At 37.8% G+C, this 17,407-nt stretch overlaps 1 protein-coding gene across 1 annotated transcript in view; it reads right to left on the bottom strand.

The window, feature by feature from the left end:
* Positions 1-17,171, bottom strand: part of PRUNE2 (prune homolog 2 (Drosophila)) — a 159,460-nt gene extending 142,289 nt beyond the window's left edge. The window contains exon 1 of the mRNA XM_009882758.1: positions 17,070-17,171. Within this exon, the coding sequence (XP_009881060.1) occupies positions 17,070-17,171 (102 nt within the window). The remainder of the gene's footprint in view (positions 1-17,069) is intronic.
* Between the last annotated feature and the right edge of the window lie 236 nt (positions 17,172-17,407).

Genomic DNA, 17,407 nt, shown 5'->3' with positions numbered 1-17,407 from the left:
AGCGGGGTCAGAGGCAACGAGCGTGGCGGGGTCCCCTTAGCGTGGTGGCACAAGGTCTGGAGAGAACCTCGCAGATGAGGTCAAGGCTCCAGAAACCCTGCCCTCTGCTCCAGACCTAGGGTCCTTTCTAACTGTATAGTGCCCAACGTCATGTTCTGCATGTATTCAACCCACAAAGGCGCCTCCCAGCGTACCTTCCACTTTAAAGAGAGACTAAAGTGAACTGCCAAAGAGCTGCAGCCCCTGTCCAGGACTTGTAGAAGTCAATGGAAGGCCATGCGACAAGGGTGGGGTAGACCGCGAGATAAACTTCAGGATTCATAGCTTCTCCAATGCTCTCGCACCACCAGCATTCACCAGAGTGTTTCCTTTGCCCGCTATAAATAACTAACCTGAATAGTACAGATTTATTATTCCAATCGAGTTGTGCCTCACTGAGGAGTTAGCAGTGGCTAATTATTAATAAATTCAGTGCTATGAGGTCTGGGATTTTTTCCTCTTGTGTATCATTTTACAGCTCATTGAAGATATTACTGTAAAAGCTAAAAGCTCTTGCTTCCTTATTAACAAACTTTTTCTTACGAGTGTATTTCAGTCCCGCTTGATTTGTTACTCCTTTCATGATATCTTGCAGATCCTATTACAGAGTTGCCTGTCATGATCAATCTGCTCTGCTTAGTCATATGTTCCTGTTCCAAAGTGTTCTGGGGAACACAAAAAAAACCCACCCTAATCTGTATCATAACCATTTAAAACTGAAAGGTAAATCTTCATTAAAACATCTGAGTGGATTGAAGCGCTGTGCAAATGACATGAAGCAAAGTATTGTAAATGACAGTGTTCTACAGAAAAAAAAATGAATTCTGCTACATTTATTGGAACATTTCTTCTTCTGAAACACATTAGCGTTTTTCAGACCTCTATCTGAATTTGGATTTTCCCATTCTATAGAAAAGTAGGTCTCTTGAAAGATTACAAGTTTTGCACAACATATTCTCATACTTGTAACTTAAAATTGAAACTGAACTATTGCAATACAGGAATTGCTGTGTAATTTGAGATGCAGAGTTGAGGTCTACTAAAAATGTTTTGCCAAGTAAGAAATCAATATGATCTTGCAAATATTGGAGTAAAGTATGCATTTGCCTTCAGCAAAGTCTGCAAAACAAGTAAAAAAAAATAAAATCCAGCTTACTACAGCAGCTAAACCGAAGCTTAGGAAAGTGGTGTTTAAAGGGGTCATTTTTGCTGCATACATATTAAAGAAAAATTATGCCAGAAGGCAAACTCTGGACAGCAAATAGTTAGAGAATAAAAGCTGAATTTGCTAAACAGGCAGCAAAATTGTGTTCTTACGCCTCGTACCAATAAGCACACTTACTCCCATACACTGTAAATAAAGTGTTTCGGCTAATTACTTCTTTGTACATCCAATGAACAGGTGTCCGTATGTGATTATGGGCATAGTCAGTAAATACTCTGGAATATCCAAGTGCTCTTCCACTGATTTTAGAAGAACGCTTTGCATTCTTTGTGATCCACATGCTGGCAATCCAGAGATGGCTCCAGTACAGCTGTCTTGACAAGAGAATGTGCCTGAGTTCCCTGAAAATATTTGTAAAAGATACCTTTTGAAACAATTTGCTTGCCTCCATAATTATTATGAGTTAGACATTGTATAATTAATTATTCACAGCCTATCGTGCAAACCCTTTAACAGAGAAATAGTCTTTGTATCTGCTTTATATTTTATAGCAATTCCTTATTCCAACTCTTGTCTTTTCTACCCCACTTGCAGCCACTAAATTACTTCCGCTTCACTAAATCTTAAATTAGAGATGGATAGGGACCCAGGTTACTTTTTTAATTCATCTTTCTGAAGTAGCTAAACAAAACCAATTTGCAGTCATCCAGAAGGTCTTCCTAAGGGGTGTTCTTCCCTTGATGTGTGTAACTTAATTCCTTATGAAATCACTGGGAATCGTGTATGTCCCAAAATGAGAATTTACTCCGCATCTCTTGCATAGAATTGAATTACTGAAAAACAGGCTCGTTGAGCAATGCTGGATTTTTGCTTTGTCATAAGCACTTTTGCTATACCTCTTGTCATGTTGAAGAGTTTTAGCCTGTGAACTGAGTTCTGGTTTGTACATTTTTATGGTTTTGAAATTGCAAATACAAATAATGTCATACTTCGGAGAGAGACTATAGATGGAAGTGCATGTTCGTCTATTCACATGGCAAAGGAAAAGCTGATTTTTTAATTTCAGCCATTATTAAAGCATGTAGGAGTACACAATGACTTTGCTGTAGCATTTTTCTGTGTCCTAAAAAACCCTATAGCTCTAGCGATTATGAAGAAAGAGAATGCCTTACCCTACAGGATCTTCTAACTCTCATCTTCACTGTGACCATCCAGGAAAAAGTAGTTTGCATTGTATTCAAAGTATCCTAGCAAAACCTTATATCCTCATACATACTATGCGATACCAAACAATGTATTTTGTGAGTTTCCATGGTTTCCGTGGTTCATATCCATTTTATTTATCCTCCAGGCATACAGTTGAGATTGGTTTTATTCCATGTGATGGAGAAGCAAAACCAGGGATTACCCAAGTCTCAGAAAAACTCACATCTGAACTCTGTACCTTATCTTTACAATTTAGGAAGGAATTAAAAGAGCTGTCATGATACAGCTATCCAGTGGTTTAGCATTTCTATCCTAAGTAGTGTTTATGATAAACACTTCAATAGCATATTAACAATCATTTGCATGATAAATAAGGCTGAGGTTCCCACTGCAAGAGTTGCTATACTACCAGAGTAGAAATAAATAGTTTCTGCCCCATGGAATTAAAATGTTACATGATCATTTCAATACAAAAAGGAAAAAAAACCAAAACAAACAAAAAACACTTAAAACACGGCTGTTAGCTATTGTGAGAGAATATTATTAAAGAATTTGAGAGGAAAAAGGTGATTTCACAGATTAGTGAAAGAGTAATTCTCCAGACAACCACCCAAAGAAACAAGAAAGACTGAAACTGCACATGGCAGCAGCAGATTGATGGGCATTGACACTAGCATTCAAGCCCTTTTATTTTCAGAGTTTCCGTATAATTTCCATACAGACCCCTGAAAGCTACTACTTTTTTCTTAGAGGTTTTACCATAGGGCATGTACTTAGAGTCACCAGTTATCCAGTCTTCTGTAACAAGCATCTTCACTTCCTGTGGGGAGCAATGCTTTTCCATGTTACTTGCACTTCCCAGTTTTACATGTTTCAATTACACTGGTCAACATATAGAGATGGAGAGAAAGAAACCATTTCAAAGTTCGGAAGACTCTTCTCCTCCAATTGTGAAGACATCATATCAACAGGGCATAAAACCTCTATGCTTGTGAATGCCTCCTGCCTTTCTTTAGAGAAGGTGGGCATGAAAACGGAGTCAATGAACTCAGTGTCCCTCTTGGGACTGCTGTTTTGCCCAATGTAAACACAGTACTAATAAGAAGTTAAGTTCTCCAAGGGGTCACTGTTGTTTATTTGATTACTTCATTCCCAACCATAAATGTCAAGTTGAAAGCTTTAGAACAGTCCCTATTGTTCCTACGAAATTTTGGGTATGGTAAAAATGAAATGACTGTTGCTTTTCCTCACGGGTAGAGAAAGAGAAAGGAGAAGCCATGCCTGGCCAGGAGATGGCTCCTAAAGATCTGATACAAATACAACTTAGTGAGGTTTTCAAAGACTGAATGCATTAATCTCATTTTAGCTGTGAACAGCACATAATTCTTGTGTTACAATAATTGTCTGTTCTGTTCCCCCATGCGAAACTGAGTAAGATACCAGAGTGAGCATTTTTGAGCCAAGGCTGGCTAGTAATTCAAAGCCAAAAAGCACCACTGAATCAATACCAAAAGTACTTGGAGGTATCCCAAACAATGGCTCATTGAATGGCTTTCTTTATGGGAAAGTACACTCTGATGGGCACAGACAACAGTACTGCAGGTTTAGTCCCCTCACAAACTCCAACTTGTACCAAAAAAACGTGAAATAAAGAGTGTGAGAAGCCAGAAGCCAGATTCATCTCCCATTAGCACTAAATCCATGGAAACCGAGTTCCCAGGTTGTGCATCAAAGTTCAATACAACCGAGTACTGAGACAGGTTATTGTAGAAGCCAAGTTGTGCTGCTGCCTCTTTCTTACGCCGCTTACACCGAGAACTTAGGGAAATTACATGCCCCATGTGAATATATCCCTAACTGTTCAAATGGTCAGCCCACCAAGAGATAGAGTATTTTACTTCATTTGCACTGCCTGAATACAAGCTGCTTGTATTAAACTAGTCCCAGGTCCAAGAATTCTGATAGATGTGCTCAGCTTTGCAGGTTAAAGCTGTTACCAAACCTTCTGTCCCCCTGCCCCTCAACTGGAAGTTAATTGAAGGAAATTTATTCCCATTACACTGCCGTTCACTGCTACTATTTAAACTAGGCAGAAAGTATGTTTCCAAGGGACAGTAATCCCTGTCAAAATAGGGGGAAAGGAGGTAAGCCGTTTGACTTAAATCATTAACACCATTTGCTTCCCGTGCACATGGGTCAAAGTCCTTGAAGACAGATCTCCTTTCTCAGCAACATCCAGTCTCATGCCTTTGACAATAAGGTTTTATGCTGCAGTGAGCACAAGATATTTCCAAGTTAACTATAAGAAAATTAGAGTAAACAGTACATAAAACATCTGCTCCTTTATGGATTACCATTAATCAATTGCATATAGTAAGTTTATTATTATTGACTTTTGAGTTGTTTAGTTGTACACCAGGGAACATTCTTGCAAATGTTAGTTTGAATACCGATAAAAAGTAAATAAAAATATTCCCCAAATTTCAAATTAGAGAATACAATGTTAACAGAATACTGGTTCTGTGACAATAAACCTAATTCTGAAACATATTACGTTGAATATTATATTGGTTACTATTTGAAATCCAAAGGGTAATAGAAGTAATTCTCATTTTGCAAGCTGACCAAAGTATGCAACTGCGTGTTGTAGGTCAGCTAAAATTAATTGCTAAATTAGAAAACTACTCGATTAGTAGAATACCTTATAATTTTTAGCCAAGTCTTCTCATTCTGCAGACAAGTATTATAACTAACTACAATTACTTTCCTAAAAAGAATACTATAAAAACCAGGACAGTTTTTACATTGAGCTTTGAAATTCATACCTACTCAACAAATCCGCAGGGCCTCTGCCTTGAGGACAATACTGAATGTTTCATAGATATGCTGAGGCTAAAATTAAGACTTGTGCAATGGCGTGAGGAAGATGAAGAGTTTCTTAATCTGGAAGTAGAGGAGCATGTACTGTGAAGGTCCCAAACACCAGTAAAAATTTTCTATATGATTAATAAAGGACAATGAAGAGCATTCCGCAGTTGAGATTCTCATGTTTAAAAGGGAGAAGGATATTTGGGGAGCGGGGGGTGTGAATACCTCTGACTTCTTTTTTTTAAAAAAACGAAATCTAGTTCTCTTAATGAAATATATACATACAACAGTAGAATTACAAAAACCATGGTGATCTGAAGGTGCAAATGGAGGGAATTCATGTACGGGTAATCTTGTGTAGGACCAAAAAAGATTATGCCAGAATCAAGTGTAGAACTTACAACACGCAGTCCTTCCATTAAAACTGAAGGAAGCTTGCTCACTCTGTATACCTCAAAAATTGCCTGATATAAGTGCATCATATTTTACAGAGAAGTATTCTGGAACACTTGGCCCCAGCTCTGCTGTGTTAGGGTTACTCTGTGTACAGCTTCAGAATAAGTACCAAAATAAGCAACCCTTTGTGATTAGACAACTCTTTTACTCTAGGTACACAATAGCAAAGTATAACCCAAACAGAGCTAGGAAAGTGAAACTGAGTACAGTTTATCAGCTATTAGAATAATAAATGAAATGTTCAGTCTAATCTTTCCAAAGGTAACTAAAATCTTCCATGTGGGTGAAGCAAACGTTCTTGACAGATTAGCTGAAGACTGGACTGTGTACATCAACAGGCTTTAACAGTATACAGTGTTACTAAGATAGCTCATTTAAAGGTGGAAAGTTTACTAATCATAGTAGGAGATAAAATTTATATTTTTTTCCAGTCTGCAGAGCCTGCTAATGCGGCAGGTGACTCTTTTTCCTATGACTGTGGCTATTAACTTTTCTATTAACTCCTTCCTAAACCACTGCAGCACATTTCCACTTTTATATATAGAATGAAATAATAAATCAGCTGTTTCTATGTGACTAAATTGGGTAAAATTAAAATGCCCTCAGTTTGGAAGAGTTTAAGAGAATAACTTCTGTGTGGCATGCAAATTAAGATATGCATACTAAGTTTAACCTAGCCCTAAAATTCGTACTAAACTTCATCATGTCAATGGCAAGTTTTGTTAAAAATCCCAGGGAGAATTATGGAATCATAGAATGGTTTAGGTTGGAAAGGACCTTGAAGAACATCTATTTCCATGCCCTTTGCCATGGGCAGGGACACCTCCCACTAGACCAGGTTGCTCAAAGCCCCATCCAGCCTTGAACAGCTCAAGGCATGGGGCCTCCACAACTTCCCTGGGCAATTTATTCCAGTGCCTCACCACCCTCACAGTGAAAAATTTCTTCCTAATATCTATTCTGAATCTCCCCTCTTCCAGTTCAAAGCTGTTACCTCTCATCCTATCACTACATGCCCTTGTAAAAATCCCTCTCCAGCTTTCTTGTAGGCCCCCTTCAGATACTGGAAAGCTGCTATAAGGTCTCCCCGGAGCCTCCTCTTCTCCAGGCTGAACAACCCCAATTCTCTCAGCCTGTCTTCATAGGAGACATGCTCCAACCCTCTCATCATCTTTGTGGCCGTCCTCTGGACCCGATCCAGCAGGTCCATGTCCTTCCTATGTTGGGGGCTCCAGAGCTGGATGCAATATTCCAGGTATGGTCTCACAAGAACAGAGTAGAGGGGCAGAATCCCCTCCCTTGACCTGCTGGCCATGCTTCTTTTGATGCAGCCCAGGATACGGTTGGCCTTCTGGGCTGCGAGCGCACATTGCTGGGTTATGTTGAGCTTCTCATCAATCAACATCCGCAAGTCCTTCTTCTCAGGGCTGCTCTCAATCCCTTCTCCACCCAGCCTGTATTTGTGCTTGGGATTGCCCCAGTCCACATGCAGAACCTTACACTTGGCCTGCTTCAATAGCATCAGACAAACTAGGGTTAAACAGAAGACATGGGCAACAGCTAACTATAGTATGTTTTACTCGCAGTAGGTATGGTTGTTATTTGAAAAAAAGAGTAATAAATTCAAGCCCATACAGAATATATGCAGATCATTTAAAAAGTATGGTCATCATCTTCTGAAGATAATACTAAAGAAGATGAAGTGTTTTAAATCCGTAGATGTCCATTCTAAATGGGTGGTGTTCTATATGACTGTAACTCAATGTAGATGTTGAAAATGATCATTTACAATTTAGAGTTACTGGACAGATTTCAAGTCACCATGAAATTCAGTTAACTTCTGAAAAATGTCAATTATTTGCAAAGATAAATCATCTTAAATATGTCCCATCACCTTTTTATCCCACAACAAATGCACCAGTGAAAAGATTTATTCATGTATTCCAGCAAGCATTTCAAATTGTAACTGAGAATAGGTCCTACAACACATCATTGCAAAGGTACCATCTTCATATAAGCTGACAGAAAGTGTTTTATATGATAGAGCTGGAGGTCTCCATACAGATTTATTATAGCCCTGTCATTGATGGACTGATACGCTGATAAAAGATAGCAAAAACCTGGAGGCAGCGACGTTTCTTCATGAGAGTCTGTGATTCTCCCTGTATCGTGAAATACAAGAGATGGCAATGTGTTCTGGCAAAGATGCAAGAAAGCTTCCACAAGTTCTGCAGAACATTATGCATTATGGATACCTCTTGTGAAACAAAGCACAGCCAATGTCACATAGCATCACCACTGTGCTGTGCATCCATGTTCCTACAAGACACTTCAAGTGTGATTTCAGTACTCCACAGCTGGATGATTTTGTTGATGAAGAAATGCCAGAAAGCAGATTGTTCCACATGCTTTCGTAGTGTCTGTAAAACATTATCCAAAGAGAATCTTTAAGACTTGATTTGCGGAATGCTGTATATTTAATGACATCAATGCATTTTAATGATCAAAATGTCTTTTTTATATTGAAGGGGAGGAATACCGCAAAAAGCAAATAGCTCCATGAGCACCATAGAGGAGCAGACCAACAAACTTTCTTCTAAGAGCAGGTATATTTCCTTTAGAGGACTTTCTAATGTCTAAATTGGAAGTCTAGAGACTTTTGATGGTTGACATAACCTTTGCATGACCCTCTTGATGGATAATGTGACACTTAAGAAACAGAAACTAATCTTCAGCCTTCAGTTCCTCTCCCCTAGTTAAATATGTGGAGAATTCTTTCAAATGGGGTTGAAACTGATCAATGCTTTCAAAAGTTGTTGCTGGAAAACAGTAACAGACATGCACGTAACCATTTTCAAAGGAAAACTAGATAAAATAGACATTGTTCTGTCAAAAGTGTTATTAAGTCCTGGAAGTGCTTTAAAAAGTAGCACACAATGGGGAAAAAAAGAAAAGTATGTCTGCCATCATAATAGCTTTTAATGGCCAGTCCCAAGGACGACAAGCCTCTGTATATGACTGAGCCAGCATTTGATACAAGTCCCCTGCAAAGCCATCTCTTTTGCTTGCACTACCTCAAGCCTGCAGTATCAGCGCTGAATAACATACCTTTTGGAAAGTATGAAACCTCTTCTGGTACTTGCTGTGTGGTTTAGAATCCTGAGAGAGCTGAAGCACAAAGGTATCTAGGCTGCATATAGTGAGTAAATACGGAATTCCATAAATACGGAATCCAGCTGTGTCCATGTGACTTCCTATTATTTGTGCATGAAAGCCAAAGGAAAAACAAGGTTTGGCATCTTTTTTGTTATTTCTGTTTTATATTTTTGAGGATTATCGTAAACTGATGAGATTAATACCAAGGTTTTACATTCATTTTCCATTTCAATAATAGCATGTCTTGTATTCAAGACTTAGGCTTTCCAGCTAAGAATTCGTACTGTAAAGATAACTGGCTTGGCCATTAATGATCATTAGTGTCACCACTAAGAAAATATTCATGTTGGTGTTATTTATTAAAGCAATCAAAATGTGCTATTATGTTCCTAATTACAATATTTATTCAAACTCCCCTACTTACCCACAGTACAAATACAGTGCAGGCAGCTGTTGTAGAAGCTTCCCTGTGCAGCTCTGGAAATGACTTTTTCTTTCAACTAAGGACACTCCTATTCTCAAAGGGAAAGCATAGAATAAATGCGGATCTTTGCACTGTGAGGCAAACACTGTGGTTTTGGATACGTGAAATTGCATTAAGGATAAGAGCTGCAGAAGCAGAGAAGTGACTAAGAACTGTGGTAGATCAAAAAATGGCCTCTTCAGTCTTCTGCCTTCACACCAGCATATCATTATAAAAATAAAACATATAAAAATACACCAACAAAACTGTATCACCTGCAATGTAAATCACTCACAAGAAAAAAAAGGTATTTCAAAATACTATAGAGTATTTTATTTATTCAGGGCTACTTCCTTTAAGGAGATAAAGAACACCGGTATCAGAATCTACAAACCAAGATTTGGTATCATAAAGTCGTCGCCCAAGAGCTGAAATGAAAGGCTTACTTAGCTATTATGCAGCACAGCAGCAGGAATAACAAACAAAACATCAAGAAACAAAAATGAATCTTTGCTAGTTTATTTTAAGAACATCCATTTAGAATATTTTATAAAATCTTCAAGTTAATTCAGTGTCTATCAACTCTGTGCTTTTTGCTGAGGTATGGGTAATGTGTGTATTAAGTCAATATTATAATTTTCAAACATTGTTAAGCGTAGTCCACTAAGACAAGTAAGAAGGTAGTGTTCTGCCCTCCTTAAATTAAGCCCACCTTTCCAAATCCAAGAATTATCTTTTTCAGCAGCTACAGCATAATATCAGCATCATTTGCTCCTTTTGTTTTCAGGAAACAGAGTTTGAACATGTGCTTTTTCCAAAGCAATCCCAAAGCAAAAGATGCAGTTGAAAGAGGTCACTAATGTCTTGATAAATAATCTAAATTATTGTTTGTCTGAAAAGATAAATGTTTTAAATATCCCCCAAAACTTAAAAAATATAAAACGTTGTCTAAGCCACTTACCTGAGGAAAATTTATAGCTGTGAGTGGAGTTGAAGTTCGTGGTATTTTCCCATGGACAGAATACATTTTGTTAGCAACATTGGTCCATGCTCCTATATGCATGCTCCTGCTCAGGTCTTTTGCTCCGGATTTAGCCTGTTCCTAAGTGACTGCTTGATAATCGCTCTGTTTGGGTGTTCATTTGCTTCAGGAGAGAGGGAGAGAGTCCAGGATGCTCTTATAAAGCCCCATCTCCCATTCCAAACCATAAAACTCAGATACAGTGAAATATGTTTAGTAGTTATCAGAATATTATTTCAGAAATACAGGAGAAAGGAGAAAAATTTACTGAGCAAGTCAGTACAAATCTGTGGTAGGGTAAGATTGCCCTCCTTTTTTGGAGGAAACCTTTTCATGGAAGCAAGAAAAGAGAGGTTATGTAGTTAAGGAGATTATGAAGGAAGGAAACAGTATTAGCATCCCCTATACCTTCACTCCCAGAAAGTATAACAAAACAACAGAGAAAGATCAGATTAGAGTTTGTGCCCTTCTCACATGCTAACTGTGTATGGACAGTGACTTCATAGACACAAGATAATTGCAATCATAATTTTAACATGCAGGACAGTTAAATATATGCCTCAATAGGTTTTTCTGAGTACTGAGTTCAGTCTATTTAATTACTCAGTGAGCAGTTCCATTCACTTTAGTAGTACTTACAGTAACTAGTGGAACCAACATGGAGCCTAAAAAGTATCTTGTTGGCAAATTGCACTGTTGTTGAACAAATAACCACTGAGAGTGAAATCTGGGGGAGGAATAGACTAATCAATAAACGAGGATGTCAGAGCTAATCTTTGGAATAAGAAACATAAGCAGAGTAAACACATACACTTTTATCTTGACTCTCTGAATATGATAGTCAATTCACTTCTGCATAAATATCCCTTTTGCTCTGAAAAGGGCAAATGATATTTTATATTATATTTCTTTTCTCCCCTGAACTGGGGAGAATGTTGATGTTTCACCTGAAGGTGAATTAGCTCACTATGCCTGAATGGCAGTGCTTCTTCAGTGATGATGTTGTGGGGTTTTTTTAATAAAAAGTGACAGACTGCATCTACTAAAGTCAACAAGAAGGTTCTCCACCCCAATCAGTAAGGTCAAGATTTCCTCCTTCTTACTTATCTTCGTTTCCTCTTCAACCTTAAAAATTCTCTAATCCACAAGCATTGCATTTTTATAGAGCAATGAGGAAGAGAATACAGGAATAACCAAATACTCATTTTCAACTGAGATTACGTGTACCATAGTGCTTCATGACAGCCACAATTCTTGTGTTTGGAATTAAGCTAAAACTTGGTATTGGGTATGAGTTGTATCTTTCTCATACTGTCCCAAAATTTACAGTTATTCGTCCTGATTTCCCATGTTACCCTTTGGAATCCTCTCTTTTGGCAGTTACATAGCTAATCTAGTTGTGCATTGGTATGGTTGCTTTACTTCTTAAAGACCTTGTATCTATGCAGAATGTGTGGAATCATTGAGGAGCAGAGATCTTTGAACTGTGTTATTACAGGCAGAAAAATGTGATTTTTTTTTTATGACCCAAAGATTCTGTAAGCAAAATCACAGACATATAATTCTTGAAAGATGGTTTTCAGGCAGTTGAGCATCTATGGACTCACCTTCATACCTCCTGATTGCTTACAGACCAGAAACTTCTTATAGGAAAGCAACCATTTGTAATCTGAATAATAGCCAGCTATTAATCAAATTAATCATTTTATGAAGGGCAGAACTTCTCTGAAGCTGTTCAACTTTGCAACAATCTCAGTAATTGTTTTTCTCAAGAGCAATTACTGAATTAGCATTATTTGCTTCAAATAGGACATAATATAGAACACAATACACTATTGATTTTTATACCAAATTCTCAAGACACTCAGGAATTATTTGCTTGGTGGGCAACTGACCTACCCACTTTTCTGGCTGGAATGTACTTTTACTTCTCCTCTAGTTCTCCTTCAGACAGGTAAGTCCAAGGTAGGGATGAAGGATAGTATGTTAAGGAATTTGTCTAGATAGAATTGTTTTCTACCTTGGAGAGCCAATTAAACATAAACTGCCTAGGGCTTTTAAGTGCCTTTAGAACTCCAAAGATAATGTCTTATTCTATGTCATTGTTCAGTTTTTTTAATACTCAACAAATCTATTTCACTTTACATAGAAGAGGTGTTACTACTGTAAATCGTAGCTATACAGAAACGTTTCTGATTTAATTGCCAATCTTATGTATTGTAATTTGCCTTTCTTGCTAGTATCATAGATAACAGTAGTCAAAAAAAAAAAAAAAAAAAGACAACATGGCTGACAGATGTTACCCTTTTTTCCTTTGCCTGCACTGAGCACTAAGAAAAGTTTATCTCCCTTCTTTCCTTGACTTTAATAAATGAGGACCAATACTATCTCAAGCACTTTGTGCAGGCCAGATCTCAGATGCATACAAACACAATAACATTTATATGAGTAAGTCCAGTGACTATGCGTGTTAGGTTGACCATATCCTTATAAGTTATTTAGACCAGGGCCTCAATTTCCAATGTTATGCTTAATGAAGTTACCCTTCCTCTTTTATTTAAATAAGGTTCATCCAGCCTGGGGGATTATGTCAGAACACCCTGCTAATGTGCATTTCTCTTCCTCTGATATAATAAAATAATAACACTAATAACAGTGATAATTGTAATTTCCACTACATACAAATCATATTGTACTTATCTAAGTTTGGCAAGCCATTTGACTGTGATCTTCCTCCCTTTCAAATACAAGGAAAACAACAATGTTGGTATTCCAGCATGATTCATACCATATCCATATTTTTGTCTCAAGATTTCTGGAAGCTGTAGAAATAGCAATGCCATACATGATGCAAGACCATGTAAAGCAGGTGGGAAGCATATTTGTTTCAGGTACTTGTCAACTGATAACAGTGAAATAATGTTTTCAGTGAATTAATTAGGACTAGTAGACTGAAGGCATCATTGTCTCGTCAGCTGAAGGACATGCTGCTTCTCTGTAGCTTCCCACTCTAGTGGTGCACAGCATCATAGCCATTTGAGATATACGGACTGTTTCATGGGATTCTGCCATGGCCACCAGTGGATTAATTAACAAAAGTGATGAAAGTTAAATTCTGCTTCAAGGCTTAAAAGAAAGACTGAGATTGTGATGGAGGGATTAAAAAAATAAAAATGTTCCGCATATTAATTTCAACTTTTTGAATGAATTAGCTTTGACTTCTCTGCTGAAAGTTTCTAGTAACCTCTGATAGAACAAAATCAATTCCTCAGTTTGACTCCCAGCAACTATTGCAAATAATCCGTGATAGAAAGCCTATGTCATTAATAACCAGAATATGACTATGTAAAATGAAAACCTAAGGTATTTAAGTAAATTTAACTGAAGGAATCTGAGAAAACCACAGTCAGCTCATGGATACTGATAGACAGATAGGAAACTACAATAAGAATATTTATCTGATTACAGAATGCATTTATTTGCGTTCTAGTTCTGTGTCTCAGTCATCACACTAGTAGTATGTTGGACATTCATAAATTATTTACAATTGGGCACTAACAGGAACGATACCACTGATTTCTGCTAGAATGTCTTCCAGCCGTAACCATCAATGTAATAGGAAATGATCTGCCCAAAGTATTTAAACTACAATGAGTGTTCTGCTATCAGAACATCTTTCTTCCCATGTACTTAGTTCCATCTGTATTTCAATAGTAGAAACTGAAAGGAGGTAACAAACGAAAAGCTCTTTCTGCTCATAGGCACCACACAAAAAGAAGAGGAAAGAATACCACCTATTTAGGTCCTGCAAACTTTACACAATTTTTTATAACAGGACCCCGTACTAATTCCTGTGTGTTTTAAGCTAACCCAATTACAACACGAAAACATGAAAAATATCTCCTCTGCATCTGTTGTGATCCCATCATAAGCACTGTAGATTTCCAGTATATATGTAAGTTCTGTTCATACATAATGAATAGTGAATTGAGAAAGGTGCAGAGACTGACTGCCTTGAGCAGAAAAGAACAGCACAAAGCTCTGCACTTAAGTCAATGGCTTTAAAATAGCAGACCCAAGGCAATTTTTGAAGGTCTTGTAAACTAACAATGGAGTTCAGTGAGGTATTAAGTGCCAGGAAAAGCAGTGCTTTAATAGCAAAAAAGAACAGCTTGTTCTCAGGGCTATTTCATGCAGGGTGTTCACCAAGGGAAACACTCTAACATCATTCTCCTATGCTGATAAATGTTCTTAATGTCCCATTGCCTTCAGAAAGTTAACAGTCTAAAAGGCGCTTTTTTTTTTTTTGAGGGGTGATTTGCAAGGGTGTTGGGAAAGGAGGAGGTTATGCGTGTCTACTTGAGACACAGTGAGAGGAGTTCAGAGTCAAGATTAGATGAAGCCTACTTCAGTAGATTTTTAGAAGTTCAAAAGGCAGCGGGAAGAAAAATGCTGATAAACCACAGCAATCATGCTTTGTCACTAGGGAAAATGTAGTGTCATTCTTCCAGAAAGCTAAAAAACAGTGAATGCAACAGTTGCTCTTGAATGAGAATTCAGTGATCTTTCCCACCTCAGCAGCAGAAAACAATCAATACAAAGAATGGGGAAGCCCAGGCTATGTTAAGTCCTGCGTTTCGTCTTAGATGTTGAGAAGCAAGAGGTGCTTCAGTGGAAGCTGTGAAAACCTGCACTGCTGACACAAATAATCAAACACATGAAATTTATTCCTACCACTTCAATTTCACAATTTAAATAAAAAAGAGTAACAAGTTAACACCAGGAATTCCTTGTTTTCTCAACAGGTTCTATGAGCTATGGGTTTATGAGGGAAAGAACTGCTCTTACAGGTTAAGGCCTTTGTGTTAGCCTTCATCTGCTACAGCACTTCAGCTCTGAAACCACAGATTCCTGGAATGATGCCGCCTGCACACATTGTTTTGCCCAGAAATAAGACTGTTTCAAATTTTGTCCCAACTCATTAACTTCATGTTCTCCTTATTAAACATCTAACTCTTTCACAAGTGCTCATCTTAGCCTCAAAGCTAGCTAGAGGCAAGGCATTTCCATGTTAATTGTGTCAAATGAAAGAAAGTCCTACTTACAAATGTGCTCCCATTTACTTTCTTAGCTTTCCAGAAGCACAACCTCCTAGTACTTTGCCAGGTGGAGAAGGGTCTGTATTTTGGAAATAGCCTTACAATAAAAAACTATCATCCAAATTTGCCTGACAGTATCAGCAACAGGAGCCTGAAATAACATCTTGAAGAAATACTTCCCTATCAAAATACACTCCCATTTGAGAAAAGCTAGAGCTACACAATTTGCTGTTCTGCTTTTCTGTAACATTCATCACCTTCATGTTAGAGGTAAGTCATGTCACTTAGAAGTTAGGGCACTCATTTCCTATTAATGAACCTTTAAAGATTCAAAGGTTATATCCTTCAAGCATTTCCCAAAATTAAGATGTTTTTAAAGATCCCAGGTCCTCCCTTTCTTCAAAGTATTATTTGGATTTAATAATGCACCTTCTGGAAGCTGCAGTTTTGCTTTATAATGCTGTGCTTTGCTTTCATCGCATCTGACATTCTTTTTGCTGAACCCTTTGCACTGCCCTTACATTTGCACAGAAACAAATGGAGATATTTCTTTGTTAATTGGCTTATTAAAAATTCATGGTGCACTTTGATGTTTAATATTTAAACACAATATTTAATGTTTGCTAGTGCCATTTTTGCCTGAAAATAAAAATCAGATAAACAGAGAATTCAGTGCTTTTTAGGGCAATGACAGAGATTTCATTGTGGGTTAACATTCAGGATAGATAGCGTCATTACTTCAGCATTAATACATGTTTTTTAAAAGTTTAAGATCATGCTACCTTCTGAGTCCCAAGACAGCCAGCCTTGATATACTGTAGTATTGTAATGCAATCTGTTTTCTTTTTTCTTTTCCACTTCTGCTGAGGACTACTTATGTCATATAAAGAGCATTACCAATCAACTATATACACCATTAACATCAGACTTGGAAGTATTCTATTCAGGGAACTTTCCAGTTCCTGGTTAATCTGCTAAGTATTTTCCACGCAAAGATTTGCATCTACAAAGTGCTAAGATCACTGGTGAAGCAACCAAATACATGGTTAAGATTTCAAACTTCCAACTTCAAAGGAAAATACAGTATGTCACAACTGAAACTGAATACAGACCAGTGTTTAAAGCAGAATATGCAGAACCTGGGACACTTGCATTGTCTTCTCACCCTCACCTTTCTTCTCTTCTTGTCTGTTTTTGAGCAAATTGACTGCAGTCCACTAACTTTCATGGACCAATCTTAAAACTAACTTCTCCTATCTGTGCATAAATCAAAAAATTCAAGTACTAAAAAATCCTGTTAAATTATCACTTAACTTCCTAGGGACCTATGGGAGTCTTATCACCGGGAGAACTGCCTACAAAACTGTATTCAATCAAATACAGAGCTGCTGGTGCTGAGCAACAAGGCATCAGAACTTGCCAAGACCCATAAATACTGCATTCCTTCATCCAATTCACCTGTAGCTCACCAAATCCAGTAGCTGGTCTAAAGACCTTTCCATGCTCCCCCAGCTTTTCCCACTTCATCGCCTGGGAAAGCAGCCATAGGATGGAGCCTACCAATCCATATTCCAGAGGATTAGTCAGGTAACTCACCTCATAACTCTTCACTTTACAAAGAAATCCTGCTTTCTCTTGTCTCACCAATATTCCTTGTTCTGCATTCCCATCACCTTTCTTTGCAGCAGAAGCGCGCATTGGGTTCTTCACAGAACCGATTCTAAGCATAACTCTTCCTCCCCTTAAAAAAATTTAAAAAATTGTTTTGGTTTGGGGCTTTTTTTCAGGTTACTTTTCCACTGGCTTAGATCCTGCCCAGCACTGTCCAGCATAGAATTCAACAACCTCAAAGATGGTGTAGAGATGTGGGAAGAAGTGTGTGGCTAGGACCAGAGGGGAAGAAGTAAACATTACACAGACTTACCACAAGCAAC

The sequence above is a fragment of the Charadrius vociferus genome, unplaced genomic scaffold, assembly GCF_000708025.1.
Source record: "Charadrius vociferus isolate BGI_N301 unplaced genomic scaffold, ASM70802v2 scaffold560, whole genome shotgun sequence".
Lineage (NCBI taxonomy): Eukaryota > Metazoa > Chordata > Aves > Charadriiformes > Charadriidae > Charadrius > Charadrius vociferus.
Note: the sequence above shows the minus strand (reverse complement) of the source record. Positions and strands in the feature narration are given on the sequence as shown.